Consider the following 22,196-nt stretch of genomic DNA (forward strand, 5'->3'; position numbering starts at 1 on the left):
ATACCCAGGAATGGTTGAAGACCACTTCAGATGCCTGGGTACGGGAAGGCATCACTCAAGGTTACGCCATAGCCTTCAAAAACCGACCCCCTCATCGATTTTGCCAGACAGACATCCCGTTGGACCAGACAAAGGCAAACACTCTGCATTCGGTGGTACAGACCCTCCTGGATACATGAGTCGTAGTACAGATGTCTCTTGCGCAGAGGGGCTGGGGGTACTATTCTCCGCTGTTTCTAGTCCCGAAACCGAATGGGTCCTCCCGGCCCATTCTCAACCTCAAGGCATTGAACAGGTTTGTGAAGGTTTCCAAGTTCCGTATGGAAACCCTTCGCTCTATGGCCCTCATTCCGAGTCGTTCGCTCGGTAATTTTCATCGCATCGCAGTGAAATTCCGCTTAGTACGCATGCGCAATATTCGCACTGCGACTGCGCCAAGTAATTTTACAATGAAGATAGTATTTTTACTCATGGCTTTTTGATTGACAGGAAATGGGTGTTACTGGGCGGAAACACGGCGTTTTCGGGGCGTGTGGATAAAAACGCTACCGTTTCCGGAAAAAACGCAGGAGTGGCCGGAGAAACGGGGGAGTGTCTGGGCGAACGCTGGGTGTGTTTATGACGTCAAACCAGGAACGACAAGCACTGAACTGATCGCAGATGCCGAGTAAGTCTGAAGCTACTCTGAAACTGCTAAGTAGTTTGAAATCGCAATATTGCGAATACATTGGTCGCAATTTTAAGAAGCTAAGATACACTCCCAGTAGGCGTAGGCTTAGCGTGAGCAACTCTGCTAAATTCGCCTTGCGAGCAATCAACTCGGAATGAGGGCCTATAGTTCTGGCCTTGGAACCTGGGGACTACATGGTCTACCTGGACATACAGGATGCTTACCTGCATATCCCTATAGCAGCGTCACATCAGCAATACCTGAGGTTTGCTATTGGCAACCTCCATTATCAGTTTCGGGTGTTACCTTTTGGTTTAACGGCGGCTCCGCGAGTCTTCACAAAAGTTATGGCGGTGATGACGGTGGTACTCCGCCGTCAAGGGGTCAGGATACTGCCGTATCTGGACGACTTGTTAATCCTGGCAAATTCCCCAGAACTTCTCTTACGTCATCTAGATATGACGGTCCGGTTTCTACAAGCCCACGGGTGGCTCATCAACTGGAAGAAATCCTCCCTGATCCCTGCTCAGAGCATGGTGAGAGGTTGTTCTTGTATCAGGAGAAAGTCCTGAAGCTTCAGGACAGGATTCGTTGCTTCCTTTCTCGTCCGAAAGTGTCGATACATTCGGCGATGCAGGTGCTGGGCCTCATGGTATCAGCATTCGACATGGTGGAGTATGCTCAATTCCATTCTCGTCCCCTCCAGAGGCTGATTCTAGCCAAGTGGGACGGCCTGCCTCACCGGATCAGGTCTCAAATGATCTCATTGACTCCGGAGGTCCGTCTGTCGCTGCTCTGGTGGCTCCGGGACCAACAATTGTGCAGGGGCCGTCCCTTCTGGATATCCAACTGGATCCTGTTGACGACAGATGCCAGTCTAAGAGGTTGGGGCGCGGTGCTGGAGCAACACTCCCTTCAGGGTCAGTGGACCAAGGAGGAGTCCCTCCTTTCAATCAACATTCTGGAATTGTGGGCGGTCTTCAATGCATTGAACCTAGCCCAGCATTTAATTCAGAACCGTCCTGTTCAAGTGCAGTTGGACAACGCCACCACAGTGGCTTACATAAATCATCAAGGCGGCACTCGAAGCCGTCTGGCAATGAAGGAAGTCTCACGGATTCTACGTTGGGTGGAACGCCATCTACCGGCCATATCGGCAATCTTCATTCCGTGAGTCCTGAATTGGGAAGCTGACTTTCTCAGTCGTCAGGACGTACATGCCGGCGAGTGGGGCCTCCATCCAGAAGTGTTTCAACTCCTAGTGGAAAAGTGGGGACTTCCAGACGTAGATCTGTTGGCGTCTCGACACAATCACAAGGTTCCGGTCTTCGGAGCAAGGACAAGGGATCCTCAAGCAGCATTCCGTCTTAAGGGCTAAAGGGTTTTCTGAGGCAGTCATTCAAACTTTGTTGCAGTCCCGGAAACCGTCTTCGGCTCGGATTTACTATAGATTCTGGCATTCTTACTTTGTTTGGTGCGCATCTAACGATTATGACGCTTCCAAGTTTAGTATAGCCAAGTTGTTGGCTTTTCTTCAGCAGGGCCTGGACTTAGGCCTACGTCTGGCCTCCCTCAAGGTTCATATTTCTGCCTTGTCGGTGTGGTTTCAGAGAAAAATTGTGACCTTACCTGATGTGCATACCTTTACTCAGGGTGTGTTGCGTATCCAACCTCCCTATGTCCCGCCTGTGGCTCCTTGGGACTTGTCGGTGGTTTGGAGGCGTTACAAGAGTCTCCGTTTGAACCTCATGGTTCAGCTGATCTTAAGTGGCTTTCCATTAAGGTGGTGTTTCTGCTTGCTATTGCTTCAGCTAGAAGAGTGTCGGATTTGGGTGCCTTGTCCTGTAATTCCCCATATCTGATATTTCACCGTGACCGGGCGGTTCTTAGGACTCGTCCCGGATATTTACCTAAGGTGGTTTCCTCGTTCCACCTTAACCAGGAGATTGTGGTTCCGGCATTTGTTTCTCCTGATCTGTCTCCCAAAGAGAAGTCTTTGGATGTGTCTTTGTATCTATGTGAAGAGAACTGCTTCCATTCGGAAATCTGATTCTCTCTTTGTACTGTTTGGATTTCACAAACGGGGCTGGCCTGCTCACAAGCAGACTTTGGCCAGATGGATTAGAATGGTGATTGCACATGCTTATGTGAGGGCTGGTCTGTCGGCTCCTGCTCACTTTACGGTCCATTCTACTTGGTCTGTTAGACCTTCTTGGGCGGCCCGCCGTGGTGCAACCCTTGAAAAATTGTGCAAGGCGGCTACGTGGTCCTCCGTGAACACGTTCATAAGGTTCTATGCCTTTGATACTGCCGCTTCCCAGGATGCTTCCTTTGGACGCCGGGTTCTTGTGCCCGCTACAGTGTGTCCCCTCCCATAAGGAACTGCTTTAGGACATCCCCAATGTCTGTCCTTGTGGAGCCCAGTGTACCCCGCAGCAGAAAACGAGATTTATGGTAAGAACTTACCTTTGTTAAATCTCTTTCTGCGAGGTACACTGGGCTCCACTAGGCTCCCACCCTGACGCACTTAGCTTCTTTGGGTTGGTATGGCATTAGCCGCTGACACTTCTCCTGTCGTGAGAGTGTGGTGTATGTGGCTACTAACCGTTGTCGTCTCTTTTCCTGCTACTGCATTGGGCTGGTTAACTAAAAACTGAGCTCCTGTGCAGGGAGGCGGGGTTATAGAGGAGGCGGCGCTGTGCATTCTGGGAACAGTCAAAGCTTTGAGCCTGTTGTTGCCTCAGATCAAGATCCTACTCTACACCCCAATGTCTATCCTTGTGGAGCCCAGTGTACCTCGCAGAAAGAGATTTAACTTAACAAAGGTAAGTTCTTATCATAAATCTAGTTTTTTTTATTGTGGTTTTATGTCTACATTAAATGTCCTATGTGTTTTTACTGTCACTCCTCAAATATTTCTTCATTGATGCGATCACATATACCTTGAATTTATATTCCCTTTATAGCACAGTGGTGCTTGAAAGTTTGTGAACCCTTCAGAATTTTCTAGATTTCTGCTGAAATTTGGCCTAAAATGACCTCAGATTTTCACATAAATCCTAAAAGTAAAGAGAACCAAATCAAACAAGACAAAAAAAAAATCAGACGTGCTCATTTGTTTATTGAGAAAAATGATCCGATGTCACATATCTGTGAGTGGCAAAAGTATGTGAACCTTTAGGCAAGTGAAATAAGAGTCAAGCATTTTCAATCTATAGGATGACAATCAGGTGTGAGCGGACAACTTGTCTTTTTAAAAGAACAGGAATCTATCAAAGTCTGATGTTCACACCACATTTGTAAAAGTGTATCATGCCATTAACAAAGGATATTTCTGAGGATCTCAGAAGAGCTGTTGACGCTCATCAGGTTGGAAAAGGTTGCAAAACCATCTCTAAAGAGTTTGAACTCCACCAATCAACAGTCAGACATACTGTGTACAAATGGAGGAAATTCCAGACCATTATTACTCTCCCCAGGAGTGGTCGACCAACATAGATCATGCCAAGAGCAAGGTAACCTCTAAGCAACTGAAGGCCTTTCTCACATTAGCTAATGTTAATGTTTATGAGTCCACCATCAGGAGGACACTGAACCGCAATGGTGTGCTTGGCAGAATTGCAAGGAGAAAGCTGCTGCTTTCCAAAAAGAACATTGCTGCCCGTCTGCAGTTTGCTAAAGATCACCTGGACAAACCAGAAGGCTATTGGAATGTTTTGTGGACAGATGAGTCCATAACAGAGCTTTTTGGTTTAAATGATAAGCGTTTGTGTTCAGAGAAAAGAGAACACTGCATTCCAGCCTAAAAACCCCATGCCATGATTACTCCCTCGCTACTTACATCTAAGTTGTATTATGTTTTGAGAATTGTGGTGCCCTTTGTTACCTGTACTCTATTTTTGTTATATATTTACTGTAATGCTAAGTTTTGTCTCCCTGTACTGTCCTTTGTACGGCGCTGTGAAACACTTGTGGCGCCCTATAAATAAAATGTAATAATAATAGTAACCTGAAACACGCCAGGTGGTGTTATCATGGTTTGGGCCTGTTTTGCTGCATCTAGCCCAAGGCGACATGCCATCATTGATGGGACAATGAATTCTGAATTATACCGAGAGATTCTAAAGGAAAATCACAGGACATCTGTCCAAGAGAACATGGGTCATGCAGGAAGACAACGACCCAAAGCACACAAGTCATTTGAATAAAGAATGGTTAAAGAAGAATAAATGTAAAGTTTTGGAATGGACAAGTCAAAGTCCTGACCTTAATCCAGTCGAAATGTTGTGGGAGAAACTGAAGCGGGCAGTTCATGGGAGGAAACCCACCAACATAACAGAGTTGAAGCTCTTTTGTACAGGGGAATGGGGTAAAATTTCTCCAAGATGATGTTCAGGACTAATCAACGATTACCTAAAATGTTTATATGCAGTTATTGCTGCACAAGGGGGTCATACCAGATACTGTAAGCAGAGATTCACATACTTTTGCCACTTACAGATATGTGATATTGGATAATTTTCCTCAATAAACAATTGAGCACATCTAATTTTTTCATCTCAGTTGTTTGATTTGGTTCTCTTTATCTACTATTAGGACTGAGATAATTTTAGGAAAAATTTAAGTAGAAATACAGAAAATTCTGAATTGTTCACAAACTATCAAGCACATCTGTATACCTACACTATATAGGTTCAACCCACCATCAACATTATCTGAGTAGAGCCTATGTTGTGACGCATCCTCTTTCACTTCATCTATATTTTGGTATCAATAGGGGAACCCTGCTGTCACTCTAGGATGCTAATACTCAAAGAAGCGCACATGACTGCACCCTTAACCCACTTGATAACCATATATTATTTCAGCCCAATTGCTGCCTACGTGAAGGGGTTCAGTATGATTTGCCGATGAACGGGATCAGGGCCTCCAGAGAATCTGACTTCAAAACTCAGGTGCCGCAGCGTGCTGCCCCATGTCCTGTCCTAGCCAGCTCTCACAGATTACTGGGAGGAGACGTGGCCATGCTGAGCCTGCTGGAACATTCCTGCCTCCTCCCTGTAATGCCTCTCAGTCTGTGAAGAGCTGGCTGGACAGGACATGGGGCAGCATGCTGCGGCACCGAAGTATTCAAGTCAGAGTCTCCACTGTGATCTGAGGGTAAGCGCTCTCCCTCCCCACGCCTGCGCCTCTGACATGTTAGGGGGGGCATGCTGCCCCCTTGCCCCCCAAATTCCAATGCCTCTGGATGGGATGCCAGCGGTCAGTATACCGACAGCGGCATCCCGTCCTTCATAATCCCAACAGCCACCCATTTAGACCCCTACTTGTGGGTGCCTAACCCTAACCCTCTCCGCTAGGTGCCTAACCCTAATGGGCCCTACACACTGGGTGATGTTACTGAAAGATATGAACGATCTCATTCATTAATGAACGAGATACCGTTCATATCTTTCAGTGTAGAGTCACCAGTGATGAACGATGCGCGGCCCCGCACTCGTTCATCGCTAGTGCCCCGTTGCTTGTGCATGCAGGCCAATATGGACGATCTCGTCCATATTTGCCTGCACTGCTATGGAGCCGGGTGATGGGGGGAGTGAAAAAACTTCACTCCCCCCGTCACTCCCCCCCTGACGCCGGGTCGCCCGTCGGCTGTATCTGCCATCGGGCAGCTCGGCGGCGGATCAACAAATGTGTAGGGCCCATTACCCTCCCTTCCTCGCTGTCTAAACCTAACCCTCCCCGCTAGGTGCCTAACTCTCCCTTCCCCGATGCCTAACCCTAACCCTCCCCGCTAGGTCCCTAACCCTAACCCACCCTTGCCTGCTGCCTAAACCTAACCCTACCTGCTAGGTGCCTAACCCTAACCCACCCTTCCCCGCTGCCTAACCCTATCCCTCCCCGCTAGATGCCTAACCCTAACCTACCCTTCTATGTGCCTAACCCTCCCTCCCCGGTCCCTAACCCTCCCATCCATGCTCCCTGAAGCTAACCCCCTTCTGCTGCCTAAACCTAACCTGGTCACCCCCCCCCCCCCCTGGCAGGATGGCTGCTCGTCCCGCTATCAGGACGATCGGGATGCTGGCTGTCAGTATTTTGATGCCGGCATACCGTTTGGCACGGGTGTATTAACGCCGGGATCATGTCTTCCCTCGGGATCCCGGCGTCAGAGTATTGACTGCCAGGATCCCATCTGTTGGGAAGCTAACTGCTTCCCATGTGAAGGCAAAGCTGTGTTAACAGTCCTTTCTGAAGTTGTGAAAAGCCCTTTCTCTGGTCTTTATTCCAGTGATAGGGCTTTTCTCCATTTATTTTAGGGTCAAAAGGGTCAGACCTGAAAGATCAGAAATTTGTATGGTGAGAACTAATTTTGTGTTGCTTACTGCTCTCCCCACCCCTTAGACCTTTATGGGTAGGTGGCTGAGTCTATCTAGTACAGGAATGCGTTTGCCATACCCAGAAATGTAGGAACAACAAAGCTGCAGAGGCTTCCTGGACCTAATCTGGCTCCATTCTCCATGTACATGCACATCTTACATACTGTCACTTATCACCAATGCTAATCAGAAAGAGCAATAACACGCTCATGTAGCAATCTGTCTACTAAGAAAATATTTCTTGTTTGTACTGTAAGTGGGCTGAGATGAAATGTGATGATGAGATGGATATGGCTTGTATTGCAGTATCAGGGCCCCACCCCCCTCTGTGAAATCGCAGACCCCCACTGAGAGAAAGTCGTCAGACAGTCCTTCAACACCGGAGCAACAAATTGGTTAGTAAACTTGTATTGAATGTAAGAAGCTGTAAAATGCGGGCAAACCTCCAAAAACGCCTTTTCTGGAGGTTTGGCCACTTACCGCATATGCACCAAGCCCCAGAATGCGATAGATTGTGGTGCTTGGATGCAGTCTTCTTTAGATTGCATTGCCCCTATAGAAGTCTATAGGCTTCTTTCACATCTCCCCACTGAGAGGGATCCAATCAGATCCCTTCCAGAACGCCCCCTCCCGGCGAAGCGTGCATCACTGGACGCATGCACAGGTTATAAACCAGAAAAGTACACACACAGCAAAGGATAGCTCTTACCCAGGAGCTCTCCTTTGCTTACATGTTCATGCATACAGCATTGGTAAACGCTGATATGCATGTGGTGAGTGGCGGGAAGCGATGATTGGTGCATCCCGCCCTTATCTGTTTATGTTGATCCGATGTGCCTTTGTTTTGTGTGTGTGTGTGTGTGTGTGGTTTTTTCTTGGGCAGGGGGGGGGGTTAAACTGCATATGGAAAAATACCAACTCCAAGTGGATTATTTATGAGGTATTGGGTTGTAAAACCCAGGGCTTCAGATAGTACAGTATTTACGGCTGATATTTAATAGGGCAATGCTTTTACTAGCCGTTTCTTGCTAGTAAAAGCCTTGCGCTTTTAAATATTGGCTATGAATGTGATCATAAAACCCCAAAACTGGGGACCACAAATATGTAGAGATAAACCCCCCACCCCCCACCCCCACTACACAAGAAATTGGGAAATGTTGCAATATTTAAATGTATAAAGTTATTACTAATATATTTTGTATGTAAATTACAGCTTTGTACAGACTTGTGATATGTCCTATTCAACTGATACTCCTATTACAGTGTCACCTCAAATTACTAGAGAAGTGAATGGAAAAACAGCCAATACAGTGATGCTTGATCTCTTACAGCAGATGATGGAGTCTGCGGATACACGTAAGATATTTTTCTCACTATATAGCAATGATGATCTGTTTGCTTTGTGATAGCAAGTATCCCTTATGTAAGAAATGAAAACTGTGTGCAGTAATAGTGCCATACTGTGGTCACATGGCATATTGCATGAAAGCTCCTAGAAATTAAGCTTCTTTGAATTGGGAGGTGATTCATAGACAGTTACAAGGTCTACAGTCAATAGGTCAACAGGGTCAAAGGTTGACCTGAAAAATGTCGACACACATATGATCAACACAAGTTTTTTAGGGTTTTTCCATCTTTTGATGCATTTACTATCCACGTCACAAACTATAACCAAATTTGGGTGAAAAATGTTTAAAAACACAAAATAAATTTTTTTTTTAAAATGACTATTTCTCTTACATCCTAGAGGATACTGGGAATCCATTTAGTACCATGGGGTATAGGGGGTCATCCCAAGTTGATCGCACGCTGCAACTTTTTGCAGCCCGTGCGATCAACTAGACGCTACCTATGGGGGAGTGTATTTTTGTATAGCAAGGCTGCGATCACTTGTGCAGCCCTGCTATGCAAAAAAAGTTTTGTGCAGAACAAGACCAGTTACTTAGCCTGTGCGATGAATCCAGCGTTGATGATCCCGGAATTGACGTCAGACATCCGCCCTCCAAACGCCTGGACTCGCATGCGTTTGCCGCACCACTCCCAGAAAACGTTGAATTGACGCCCCGGAATGCCTTCCTCCTGTCACTCTTCTTGCGGTCACCGCTACGACCGCTTTCTTCGCTAGCGGCGTCGCTGCCCGGCGACAGCTGTCGCCGGGCAATGACGCACCTGCGCAATGCGGCCGCAGCGCATGCGCAGTTCCGACCTGATCGCATGGCATGGCTGCGACAAAGTGCAGCATGCGGTCGAGTCGGAATGACACCCATAGACGGGACCACTAGGAGCCATGGGCACTAAAGAAGTTTGATTGCGTGTGCTGGCTCCTCCCTCTATGCCCCTCCTACCAGACTCAGTTTAGAAAATGTGCCCGGAGGAGTCGGTCACGTCTCTGGGAGCTCCTGAAGAGTTTTCTACATTTATTTTGAAAGTTTGTTGTTTTCATGCAGGACTGGATAGCACCAGCCTGCCTGCTTCGTGGAACTTAGGGGGAGGAATGGCCCAACCCCACTAAGGGTTAATGGCCCCGTTCTCCACTGACAGGATGCTAGCTCCTGAGGGAACTATTCGCAAGCCCCGCCACGGCGAGCGTACATTCCCGCAGCACACCACCACCCCTAACAGAGCCAGAAGAATGAAGAGTGGTGAGTACTAAGCCGGCGTCCTGATTAGCGGGTCGCCAGCCATTATGGCGGCATGAGGGTACGGAGACACACAACTTCTACACGGGGTGGACTGAGTCTCCTGACTAAGTAGTACACTGTAGTGTACACAGTACCCAGACTGGCACTACAGCCATTAAAGGGGATTGTCTCCATTTTCTGCACTCCGATACATAAAGCCAATATAAAGAGCGGGAAGGGGCAGGGCTTCACTATGAGTGGATCCAGCAGCTCACAAGCGCCATTTTCCCTACTGCAGATGACACAGACGCTGACTGACAGGGATACGCTGCTTCTCTGGAAAGCCTCCAGATTACCTCAGCGGTACCAGGGGTATCATAGCAGGGGGGAGCGATTTACAAGTGTACTAAATCCCTAATCTAGGTACTTAGTCTGCGACCCAGCTAAGCTTGGCCTTAGCGATAAGGGCGCTGTGTGCTGGTTCCATACTCTCTCTGTGTCTCTCTGGAAGGGCTCTTTGTGGGTTAATTGTGCATTTAACCTTTTTCGTGTGTGTGTGTGTGTGTGTGTGTGTGTGTGTGTGTGTGTGTGTGTGTGTGTGTGTGTGTGTGTGTTGTCACTACTGCAGTATTGCAGGCAAAGAGTGTATTTCATGTAAGGCACAGTGTTCCTCTTCTCCAGGGGTCCACTAGAGTGTGCTCAGTGTAGTATCCCTTCCCAGGCTAGTGGGGCAGAACCAACAACTGGACTCCATTAGGGGAATGATTTCCACCATTTCTACAGAATTGCAATACTTAAGATGGCTGAGTTTATTAAAAAGGACTCAGAACCCAGACCAGCGTCTCAGTCCTCTACCATTTGTCCGCAAAAACGCACTTTGGCCCATATCCTACATTCTGACTCTGATAATGAAGGGTCAAAAATGGAGGAAGGTGAGGTGGACATAGAGGTAGGGGAGGTTCTCATAGAAGCTATCAGAGAAATTCTAAATATCCCTGATAAGGTGACAGAGGAGAGTGAGGAATCTTACTTTGTTATTAAGAAAAAATCCTCAGCACCTTTTCTGGTGTCAAAAGACCTACAGAATACCCTGTTTGAAGAACCGTGGGTTAATCCAGATAAGAAATTTTAAATTCCTAGGATGTTGTTATCATCTTTTTCAGGGCCGGTGCAAGATTTCTCAGCACCCTAGGCAAATCTTCAGCTAACCCCCTCTACCACCACTCCCAGCAATACTCAGCCCCTCAGGTGAAAAAGTGAGATGTCGGCAACTTTTTATAACATATATATATATATATATATATATATATATTTATTTATTTATATTCACACATTACTGTTTTGGCATGTTATTTTGGCCATCTACAGCCAGCTGACACCTCTCAGGCACTAGAGAGGTGCAGCTGCTGCAAATCTCCTGCTGATCACATGAATGGCAGCCAGCTGAGGTGTAAGGCACTGACCATGGTTGTCCTCCTGGCTAATGCTGTGGCTCTGGGAGAGAGTGGACAGCCAGCGGATATTGGTCCTCATTCCGAGTTGACCGCTAGCTGCCGTTGTTCGCTGTGTAGCGATCAGTTAAAAAAACTGCGCATGCGTATGCACTGCAATGTGCACGCGCAGCGTACGGGTACAAAGAGCAATGTGGTTCTGCACAGGTTCTAGCGACACTTTCAGTCGCACTGGCGAACGCAAGGAGATTGACAGGAAGAGGGTGTTTTTGGGTGTCAACTGACCGTTTTCTGGGAGTGTTTGGAAAAACGCAGGCGTGGCCGGGCGTTTGCTGGGCGGGTATCTGACATCATTACTGCGTCACTCGTCGCAGCAATCATCGCACAGAATAAGCAACTACAGGGCTGGTCTTGTTTTGCACAAAATATGTTTGCAGCTGCTCTGCTGCACAGGCGTTCGCACTCCTGCAAAGCGAAAATACACTCCCCCGTGGGCGGCGACTATGCGTTTGCACGGCTGCTAAAAGCAGATAGCGAGTGATAAACTCGGAATGAGGGCCATTGCCCTTTAAAATTCACTCGTGCACAGGGTAGAGACTGCCAGGCTTGGACTCCCTGTCGCCACTGCCTTTTAGGGCTGGCTAGGAGGGGGGGCAGATAAACTGGTGTTTGACAAAGCCCTTGCCACCTGGGTGAAGGTGCCGACCCCAGTCATGGCCTCCTCCTCGGACTCCAGTAGCTCCACGCACGGCTTGTGATCCCGGCGGAGTGAGCGGATCTTCTTCCCAATCATCGGGTCGAGGGAAGGGGAGGGAGCGACACCGGGAGGGGGGGCAGGTGGGGGCAGGCACCGGACATGCGGCTCCAGCCCTGGCCCGGCAGATCCAACATGGCTGAGCATGGAGCGAGTGCCACACAAGCGCAGCACACATCTTGTCACAGCCTTCATTTGTTGGTTCAATTCAGCGTCGCCCATCAAATACCAGCACCCATACACATTAGCCTAATGGTGGCGCTGGCACTGCCTCAGGTACAATGCTCACATAGAGGTACATGATATATAGTCCCATGTGCATACAGGAACACAATCTATACACATAGGGGGGAATTCAGGACTATTTAGACGCCCAAACAATTGTCACTATTAAATTGTTGTTTGGTCGCCCATGCACATTGCGCATGTCGTGCCCAAATAGACAGGGTTTAGCCATGTAAAGTGGCTAAACCCATCTAAACTCCTGCATTGGGCATCCAAACGCCAGTTTGGACACCCAAAGTACCGGGTTTGGACACATTCTTTCTTGCACCTCAGAAGGCTGCGAGAAAAAATGTGTCCTCCGCGGCTGCCAAGTGCCCGAGTGGCAGAACAATTGCATTTGCTGCCGTTGTGCGCCCTCTAGTGGCGGCTGCCCAAGAAACAATTGAATTTGGCCCATACAGTAAGTACCTGATGTAAACTGTCTCATCTATATGCATATCCACAGAGGCACATGATCTATACACTACCACCTATATAAATATATATATATATATATATATATATATATATATATAATACACAGTGGTGTCCGGCACTCCTATACTGGAAACAGCTGATCCTGGTGCCCGAATTGGAATAATAGACAGCAAAGAGAAACAAACGGCACTCAGGAATTCCAAGATGGTTATATCTGGTCTACGTTTCGGAGACCTTTAATCTCCGTCGTCAGGACATAAATTTATGTCCTGACGACGGAGATTAAAGGTCTCCGAAACGTAGACCAGATATAACCATCTTGGAATTCCTGAGTGCCGTTTGTTTCTCTTTGCTGCTATATATATATATATATATATATATATATATATATATACATAAACTCCACAAACACTCTCCTCCTGCGCTAATTGGTTTCAAAATAGGCGATTAGGTATATCTATCTCTAGGATGGGCTGCCTGGTTCCTCTGAGTTCCTTGTTAGGAGGAACTGAGCAAAGAAAATAGAGTATAGAAAAAGAGGAAAAATGGCGCCCCAGGGGTTTACAAATACCCTTATACAAAGACTATTGCTTAACAGGATTTGCAATCAATATTTATACAGGTTTTTAAAACACATAACGGACTGTACTTTTCATAAAAATGTATTAAAACAATTATACAGAAACATGAAGTATATCCATCATTATTACATGTACATTATGATGTAGTTTCTCCTACAGAAATCCATCAATGGGATATGGAGGAAAGAAGGCAACCTTTCTGTTGTATCCTTATTCTTCCTCATTAAATATTCGGAGATAACATCAACAAGAAATACAGTAACCCAACGCGTTTCGTCTAGGAACTAGACTTCATCAGGGGTGCGTCTTAGATAATAATGTCTATCCGAAAGAGTGATAGGCCTAGATCATTGGCCGAATAGGTTCATACGTGGGCTTCCAAACATCAATGAGGCGTGAAATAAGGGCATAAAGTCAGCCTCGTGAATCTGGTAACTCAGATTACGAAGAGCTCAAAAGGGAAGCATTCGTATGAAAAAAAGAGGAATCGGCAACTTCATGCACACATGGAGGACCTCAGAAGTCACAATACAGGTGAAAAATGCATTCATTGCATGATCACTGGATCACTGCTGATCACTATTTGGAAGGTATCATATCCATAGGATACCATAAGGACTCTGTATAGATTTCTGCATTTTTCACCTGTATTGTGACTTCTGAGGTCCTCCATGTGTGCATGAAGTTGCCGATTCCTCTTTTTTTCATACGAATGCTTCCCTTTTGAGCTCTTCGTAATCTGAGTTACCAGATTCACGAGGCTGACTTTATGCCCTTATTTCACGCCTCATTGATGTTTGGAAGCCCACGTATGAACCTATTCGGCCAATGATCGAGGCCTATCACTCTTTTGGATAGACATTATTATCTAAGACGCACCCCTGATGAAGTCTAGTTCCTAGACGAAACGCGTTGGGTTACTGTATTTCTTGTTGATGTTATCTCAGAATATTTAATGAGGAAGAATAAGGATACAACAGAAAGGTTGCCTTCTTTCCTCCATATCCCATTGATGGATTTCTGTAGGAGAAACTACATCATAATGTACATGTAATAATGATGGATATACTTCATGTTTCTGTATAATTGTTTTAATACATTTTTATGAAAAGTACAGTCCGTTATGTGTTTTAAAAACCTGTATAAATATTGATTGCAAATCCTGTTAAGCAATAGTCTTTGTATAAGGGTATTTGTAAACCCCTGGGACGCCATTTTTCCTCTTTTCCTCTTTTTCTATACTATATATATATATATATATACATACACACACAGACACACACACACACATATATATATATACATACATACACACACGTTAGTCTCATCTCTATATACACACTGATGCATCTTTTATTTATGTAGGTGTAAGTGTATAGATCATGATGTACCAGTGTGTATATATTAAAGATGAGACTGCATAAAGTACATAATGTAAATATGATATATATATTACCCTCAGGGTAATCTTAGGGAGTCTACAATCGCCGGGAGGGGAGCAGCTAACATGCAGAGCCTTCAGCCGGGTAACTTGAGGGAATCAGCAATCAAGAGGCTACCCCTGGAGTAACTCGCTGGTGGGGGGCACAGGTAACCCGCGGGAGCCTGCACTCGCTGGGAGGAGAGGATGCGTGGGTAACCTGCAGGAGCCTGCACTCGCAGGGGTGGGGTGGGTAACCTGATGGAATCTGCAATTGTGGGGAGAGGGAGCAGGAAACATGCGGAGCCTGCAGCCGCATAAGGTAGTCTGCAATTTGGGATGCGGGGGTGGGGTGTAACCTGCGGGAGCCTGCACTAGCGTCACGGGAGGTGGCGCGGGTTACCTGCCGGAGCTGCACTTACGAGGGGGGAGGGAGGCACGGGTATCCTGCAGGAGCTCCACTTGCAAGGGGGAGGGGGGCACGGGTAACTTGCGGGAGCTGCACTAACGAAGGGGGGGGGAATAGAAGGGCGGCTAACCTGTGGGAGCTGCACTCGTGGGGAGGGAGACACGCGGGTAACCTGTGGGAGCTACACTTGTGGGGGGGAGGTACCGGTATCCTGCGGGAGGGCTGCACATGGGAAAGTGGGGGGGGAGCGTGGGTAACCTGCGGGAGCTGCACACGGGACAGTGGGGGGGGAGCGTGGGTAACCTGCGGGAACTGCGCTTGTGGGGGGTAACCGGCGGGAGACTGCAATCATGCGTTGGGGGGGGGAGGGGGTGTAACATGCGGGAAACCAGTTACACTCACACACATGAGCCATTTGAGCTGCCGCGGCATCCCTGCTCCTCCTCTCTTAAGGAAGAGGAGGAGCTCAGACGAGCTAATGGAATAAAGAAAGAATTATTTCACTGCAGTGTGCAGCACCGCCCTCCAGTGGCCGGCGCCCATAGGCAGCTGCCTAAAGCTGCCTAATGGTGGCGCTGGCCCTGATCTTTTTCCTTTTCCTCCTGAGGATGGGAAAAAATTGGAAAATCCACGATAGTGGATACGTCAGTCTCCAGGCTCTCACGGAAAATTGTATTACCTGTCCCTGGTGCAGCCTCCCTAAAAGACGCGGCTGATCACAAGATTAAGACTACACTCAAACCTTTGTATACTGCTGCTGGGGTGGCCCAGAGACCCACTACAGCATGTGGGTGGATTACACAAGGTAATGGTCAGGTAATTTAATTGAGGGGTTAGACACCTTACCTCAAGAGGAAATTGTTTTGCTCCTGAAACATATACAAGACTTTGCAAACTTTATGGTGGAAACCATAAAAGAGAGAGGTTTGCTTAATGCACGCACTACAGCTATGGCAGTGTCGGCACGCAGGAGATTATGGCTACATCGGTGAACTGCTGACGCGGACTCCAGGAAAAGCGTGGAAGACCTGCCTTTCACAGGAGAGGCCTTATTTGGAGATGAACTCGACAAGTGGATCCCCCGTGATACTGCAGGTAAGTCCACATACTTATCTTCTGCAGCTCCGCCAGCTAGGAAGGCCTACTCAGGACCCAATTTGCAGTCCTTTCAGACTGCCAAATTCAGGGGCAAAGCCAGAGGTTCTTCTACTGGCGCCATAGGTGCTTGGGGTAAACCACGCAAACCAGCAACTGCTGGTTCCCAGGAACAGGGTTCAGGCTCTGCTTCTTTAAAACCTTCCGCATGACGGTGGACAGCGATGCCTGGAAGACAGGCGGGTGGGAGCCCGGCTAAAATTCTTCAGTCTGGTTGGGATCGTGCCAGGATCCCTGGGTCATAGAACTTATATCCCAGGGCTACAGATTGAAGTTCCAGGAGCTCCCACCTCACAGATTCTTCAAATCAGGCTCACCAGTTTCACAAGAGGCAAGCATAACCTTACAGGATGCCATTCAGAAACTGTTACAGACCCAGGTCATTGTTCCAGTTCCACCTCATCTACAAAACAAGGGTTACTATTCCAGCTTGTTTGTAGTACTGAAACCGGACGGTTCGGTAAGACCGATCCTGAACCTCACATTGAACCCGTACTTACGAGTGTTCAAATTCAAGATGGAGTCTCTGAGAGCGGTGATCTCAGGTCTGGAAGTGGGGGAAATCCTAGTGTCTCTGGATATCAAGGATGCGTACCTTCACATTCCGATCTGGGCGCCTCATCAGGCTTATCTACGGTTTCCACTGCAGGACTGTCACTAACAGTTCCAGGCCCTACCATTTGGTCTCTCCACAGCAACAAGGGTCTTCACCAAGGTGATGGCAGAGATGATGATGTTGCTCCACAGACAGGGAGTAAACGTAATTCCTTACCTGGACAATCTTCTGATAAAGGCACCGTCCAGGGAGCAGTTGTTGGAGAACATTGGTCTCATGACCAGATAACTCCTGGATCATGGGTGGATTCTGAACCTACCAAAATCTCACCTAGAACCAACGCAGAAGCTTCATTTCCTGGGAATGATACTGGACACAGAGTCTCAGAGAGTTTTCCTTCCCTTGGAAAAGGCAATGGTGATCCAGTCGATGGTTCGGGCTGTCTTGAAGCCGACCCGATACTCAGTACATCTGTGCATACGCCTTCTGGGGAAAATGGTGGCTTCTTATGAAGCACTTCAGTACGGAAGGTTTCATGCGAGGCCCTTCCTGCTGGATCTGTTGGACAAATGGTCTGGATCGCATCTTCACATGCACCGGAGGATTCGTCTGTCGCCAAAAGCCAGGATCTCCCCCCTGTGGTGGTTACAATCTTCTCACCTAGTCGAGGGTCGGAGGTTTGAAATTCAGAATTGGATTCTGCTAACCACAGATGCAAACCTCAGAGGTTGGGGCGCAGTCACCCATGGGGTACAGTTCCAGGGAAGATGGTCAAGTCAGGAAGTCATCCTTCCAATAAACATCCTAGAACTCAGGGCTATCTACAACGCCCTTGTGCAGGCCTCGTTTCTTCTTCAGAATCAGGCCATTCAGGTCCAGTCGGACAATGTGACGGCGGTAACGTACATAAACCGACAGGGCGGAATGAAAAGCATAGCCGCAATGTCAGAGGTGTCAAGAATTCTCCTCTGGGAGGAAAAACATGCTGTGACGTTGTCGGTGATCTTTATTCCAGGAGTAGACAACTGGGAAACATACTTCCGCAGCAGACACGAACTGAACCCAGTGGAATGGGGCCTTCACCCAGAGGTGTTCCGGTGGTTAACACGTCGCTGAGGGTATCCACAAATCGACATGATGGACTCTCCACTCAAGAAGCTCAAGCAGTATTGTTCCAGGACCCACAGGCAGTAGCGGTAGATGCCCTGACACCTCCGTGGGTCTACCAGCTGGTGTACTTGTTTCCTCCCATTCCTCTGATCCCAAGAATTCTAAAAGGAATAAAAAGGGAAATGTTCAAGCAATCCTCATTGCTCCAGACTGGCTGTGAAGGGCCTCGTATGTGGATCTTCTAGGGATGCTGATCGAAGATCCGTGGCCTCTGCCTCTTCGAGATGATCTTCTGCAACAGGGCCCATTCGTCTATCAAGACTTACAATGGCTATGTTTAACGGCATGGAAGTTGAATGGCTGATTCTAGCCAGGAGAGGGATTCCTGACAAGGTCATCCTGACTATGATCCAAGCCAGAAAGGGGGTAACATCTAAACATTACCATCGTATCTGGAAGAAATATGTCTCTTGGTGTGAGAGCAGACGGTATTCTACGGTGGAATTTCATCTGGGACGTTTCTTGCTTTTTCTGCAGTTGGGAATGGATGTGGGCTTACACCTAGGATCCATTAGAGTTCAGATTTCGGCCTTGTCTATTTTCTTTCAGAAACAATTGGCTTCCCTCCCTGAGGTCCACACATTCTTGAAAGGTGTTCTGCACTTACAACCTCCATTCGTGCCTCCTACGGCACCTTGGCATCTCAATTTGGTTCTGCAGTTCCTTCAATCGGACTGGTTTGAACCGTTACAGGAGGTAGACGTAAAGTACATTACGTGGAAGACCATCACACTGTTGGCCTTGGCTTCAACAAGACGTGTGTCGGAGCTGGGGGCATTGTCTTACAAGACAGAGCTGAACTCAGGACTCGTCAGCAATTTCTTCATAAGGTAGTGTCCGCGTTTCACATCAACCAACCTATTGTGCTTCCGGTTGTTACAGACGCCTCTGCTACTTCAAAGTCTTTGGATGTTGTAAGGGCTTTGAAGGTGTATGTAAAGAGAACAGCTCATCACAGAAAATTGGACTCGCTGTTAGTTCTTTATGACCCCCATAAGATTGGGTGTCCTGCTCCAAAGCAGTCAATTGCACGCTGGATCAAGCTCACTATCCAGCATGCTTATTCCACGGCAGGTTTGCCGATTCCAAAATCTGTTCAAGCCCACTCTACTGGGTCAATAGGTTTCTCTTGGGCGGCTGCCCTGGGTGTCTCGGCTTTACAGCTCTGCCAAGCAGCTACTTGGTCAGGTTCGAACACGTTTGCTAAGTTTTACAAGTTCGATACTTTGGCCTCTGAGGACCTTCAGTTTGGTCAGTCAGTTCTGCAGGAACCTCAAAACTGTCCCACCCAGTTTGGGAGCTTTGGTACTTCCCCATGGTACTAAATGGATTCCCAGTATCCCCTAGGAAGTAAGAGAAAATAGGATTTTAATTACCTACTGGTAAATCCTTTTCTCATAGTCCAATAGGGGATACTGGGCAACTGCCTGGTTCTTCGTTCTTACTGCACGGTTACTTGGTAAGGTTGTTTGGTTCAGCTGTTGCTGTCCCTGTTTACAAAGTTGGTTAGCATGGCTTTCCTCTTGGTCTGGTTGTGCTGGTTTGAAATCTCACCACTTTCCTTTTCTATATCCTTCTCTCAAAGTATGTCCGTCTCCTCGGGCACAGTTTCCTAGACTGAGTCTGGTAGGAGGGGCATAAAGGGAGGAGCCAGCACACATCATCAAACTTCAATAGTGCCCATGGCTCAAAGTGGACCCGTCTATACCCCATGGTACTAAATGGATTCGCAATATCCCCTTCGGACTACGAGAAAATCCTATTTTTTGTGTCAACCTTTTTCATGTCGACCTTTTGACCCTGTCGACCTTTTGACTGTTGACCTAATGCTGTTGACCTAATGACTGTCAACCGTTACAATGTCTATCTTCTGTATCACACCCTTTGACTTATTACACTTACTGCACTATAGTTCTCTGCAGTGGCAGTTACTGCCGCTAGACTGTAGCTTCGGCCACACACTGCAGGAGGAAGTCGGTCAGCACATATAAACATACATGTGATCTTGTATGTAATATATGTGCTGGCTTGCCTTACCCAGGGATCAACAGCCACCGATTTGTGTATCACTGACCTGCCGCTGCTGCACAGGATACATCACTCTGCTAGTTTATCATTTTCTATAAGCCCGCCCCCCGACTCCCATTGGCTCACAGGTCAGTGATACACATAGCACCGGCTGCTGATCCCTGGGTCAGGCAAGTCAGCACATTTATTACATACATCATATCATACTTGCCTACCTGACCCCCTCCATGAGGGAGAAAATGCTCTGTTCCTGGACTTTCCTGGTAATGTATGATTGCCATCACCTGTGGTGAGCTAGTTAGTTGATAAGAAAGGTGTTTCACCACAGGTGATGGCAATCATACATTACCAGGAAAGTCCAGGAACAGAGCATTTTCTCCCTCATGGAGAGGGTCAGGTAGGCAAGTATGCATCATATGTATGTTTATATGTGCTGACCGGCACCCCCTGTAATCATACTTGCCTAGCCTCCCGGAATGGCCGGGAGGTTTCTGAAAATCGTGTGCCAGTTACGGCCTCCCGGAAAGACAGGCAAGTGACCCGCAGGGCTGCAGCCCCCCTGCACTCCCCCTCAGCTGCCCACTTACAGAGCACAAGTGGGTGGTCCGAGGGGTCTCGATGATGCGATCCGCCCTGAATCGCATCATTGTAGTCCCGCCGCCTGCTGTACAATGCCTGTAATATGATGAAGCAATCGTGACTGCCACACACCCCTGTGCTGCCTCCCATGCGTAACCCACCCTCGCCCCTATTCCTAGGCACGGCCGCCATCCCCTCCCCCTGCTGTGCCGAGCTGCTGCTCTCTCCCGGAGGGGGCAGCCATAAAGTCGTCAACTCTGCCTGCAATGTGTGGTCAGTGCTGCATCCTCGGTCTAGTTGTGTAATGTAGCTGTAATATTTAAAGTTCCAGTCACACATGTTTCCTTGGAAGTATCTAATCCAAATAATGACAAAGCAGAATGGTTGCTTACACAGGGTTAGGCATCAGGTGGAACACAGTTATGCATAAATTAGAATATGCAGGTTTACTTTACTGCTGTGTGTTATTTGTCTTTTCCTCTGTGTTAAACATTTACTTTGTGCTGCAGAGTTGGCTGTGCATTCTATTGTACAGAGAAGGTACTGTAGTTGGGCTATACACACCAGTAGCTCAGGGAGCCAGGTGCAACACTGTGATTGAAGTCCTTTTGCATTCCTCTCCACAGTCACATTAAAATATATAACCAGCAACTGTAGTTGTATTAAAATTAGAGATGAGCGGGTTCGGTTTCTCTGAATCCGAACCCGCCAGAACTTCATGTTTTTTTTCACGGGTCCGAGCGACTCGGATCTTCCCGCCTTGCTCGGTTAACCCGAGCATGCCCGAACGTCATCATGACGCTGTCGGATTCTCGCGAGGCTCGGATTCTATCGCGAGACTCGGATTCTATATAAGGAGCCGCGCGTCGCCGCCATTTTCACACGTGCATTGAGATTGATAGGGAGAGGACGTGGCTGGCGTCCTCTCCGTTTAGACACTTGATTTACTAATTTTGGGGAGCATTAGGAGTACTCAGTAGTGTACAGTGCAGAGTTTTGCTGATAGTGACCAGTGACCACCACTTTTATTTATAATCCGTTCTCTGCCTGAAAAAAGCGATACACAGCACACAGTGACTCAGTCACATACCATATCTGTGTGCACTGCTCAGGCTCAGGCCAGTGTGCTGCATCATCTATTATCTATATATAATATTATATATCTGTCTGACTGCTCAGCTCACACAGCTTATAATTGTGGGGGAGACTGGGGAGCACTACTGCAGTGCCAGTTATAGGTTATAGCAGGAGCCAGGAGTACATAATATATTATATAGTGAGTGACCACCAGACACACAGTGCAGTTTATTTAATATATCCGTTCTCTGCCTGAAAAAAGTGATACACACAGTGACTCAGTCAGTCACATACCATATCTGTGTGCACTGCTCAGGCTCAGGCCAGTGTGCTGCATCATCTATATATATTATATATCTGTCTGACTGCTCAGCTCACACAGCTTATAATTGTGGGGGAGACTGGGGAGCACTACTGCAGTGCCAGTTATAGGTTATAGCAGGAGCCAGGAGTACATAATATTATATTAAAATTAAACAGTGCACACTTTTGCTGCAGGAGTGCCACTGCCAGTGTGACTAGTGACCAGTGACCTGACCACCAGTATATAATATTAGTAGTATACTATCTCTTTATCAACCAGTCTATATTAGCAGCAGACACAGTACAGTGCGGTAGTTCACGGCTGTGGCTACCTCTGTGTCGG

General features: G+C 47.5%; 1 protein-coding gene and 1 long non-coding RNA gene across 3 annotated transcripts in view; both read left to right on the plus strand.

Annotated features, from left to right (window-relative positions):
• LOC135049882 (uncharacterized) overlaps window positions 1-22,196 on the plus strand; it is a 220,811-nt gene that overhangs the window by 141,072 nt on the left and 57,543 nt on the right. For both annotated transcript variants that reach the window (XM_063955840.1, XM_063955839.1), the window contains exons 16-17: window positions 7,354-7,442; window positions 8,311-8,403. In XM_063955840.1, coding sequence (XP_063811910.1) covers window positions 7,354-7,442; window positions 8,311-8,403 — 182 coding nt within the window. The remainder of the gene's footprint in view (window positions 1-7,353; window positions 7,443-8,310; window positions 8,404-22,196) is intronic.
• LOC135049885 (uncharacterized) lies at window positions 13,709-14,272 on the plus strand. The gene is made up of 2 exons (XR_010241502.1): window positions 13,709-13,916; window positions 14,030-14,272. It is a non-coding gene; the product is annotated as an uncharacterized LOC135049885 (long non-coding RNA).

Source organism: Pseudophryne corroboree, chromosome 2 (genome assembly GCF_028390025.1).
Source record: "Pseudophryne corroboree isolate aPseCor3 chromosome 2, aPseCor3.hap2, whole genome shotgun sequence".
NCBI lineage: Eukaryota > Metazoa > Chordata > Amphibia > Anura > Myobatrachidae > Pseudophryne > Pseudophryne corroboree.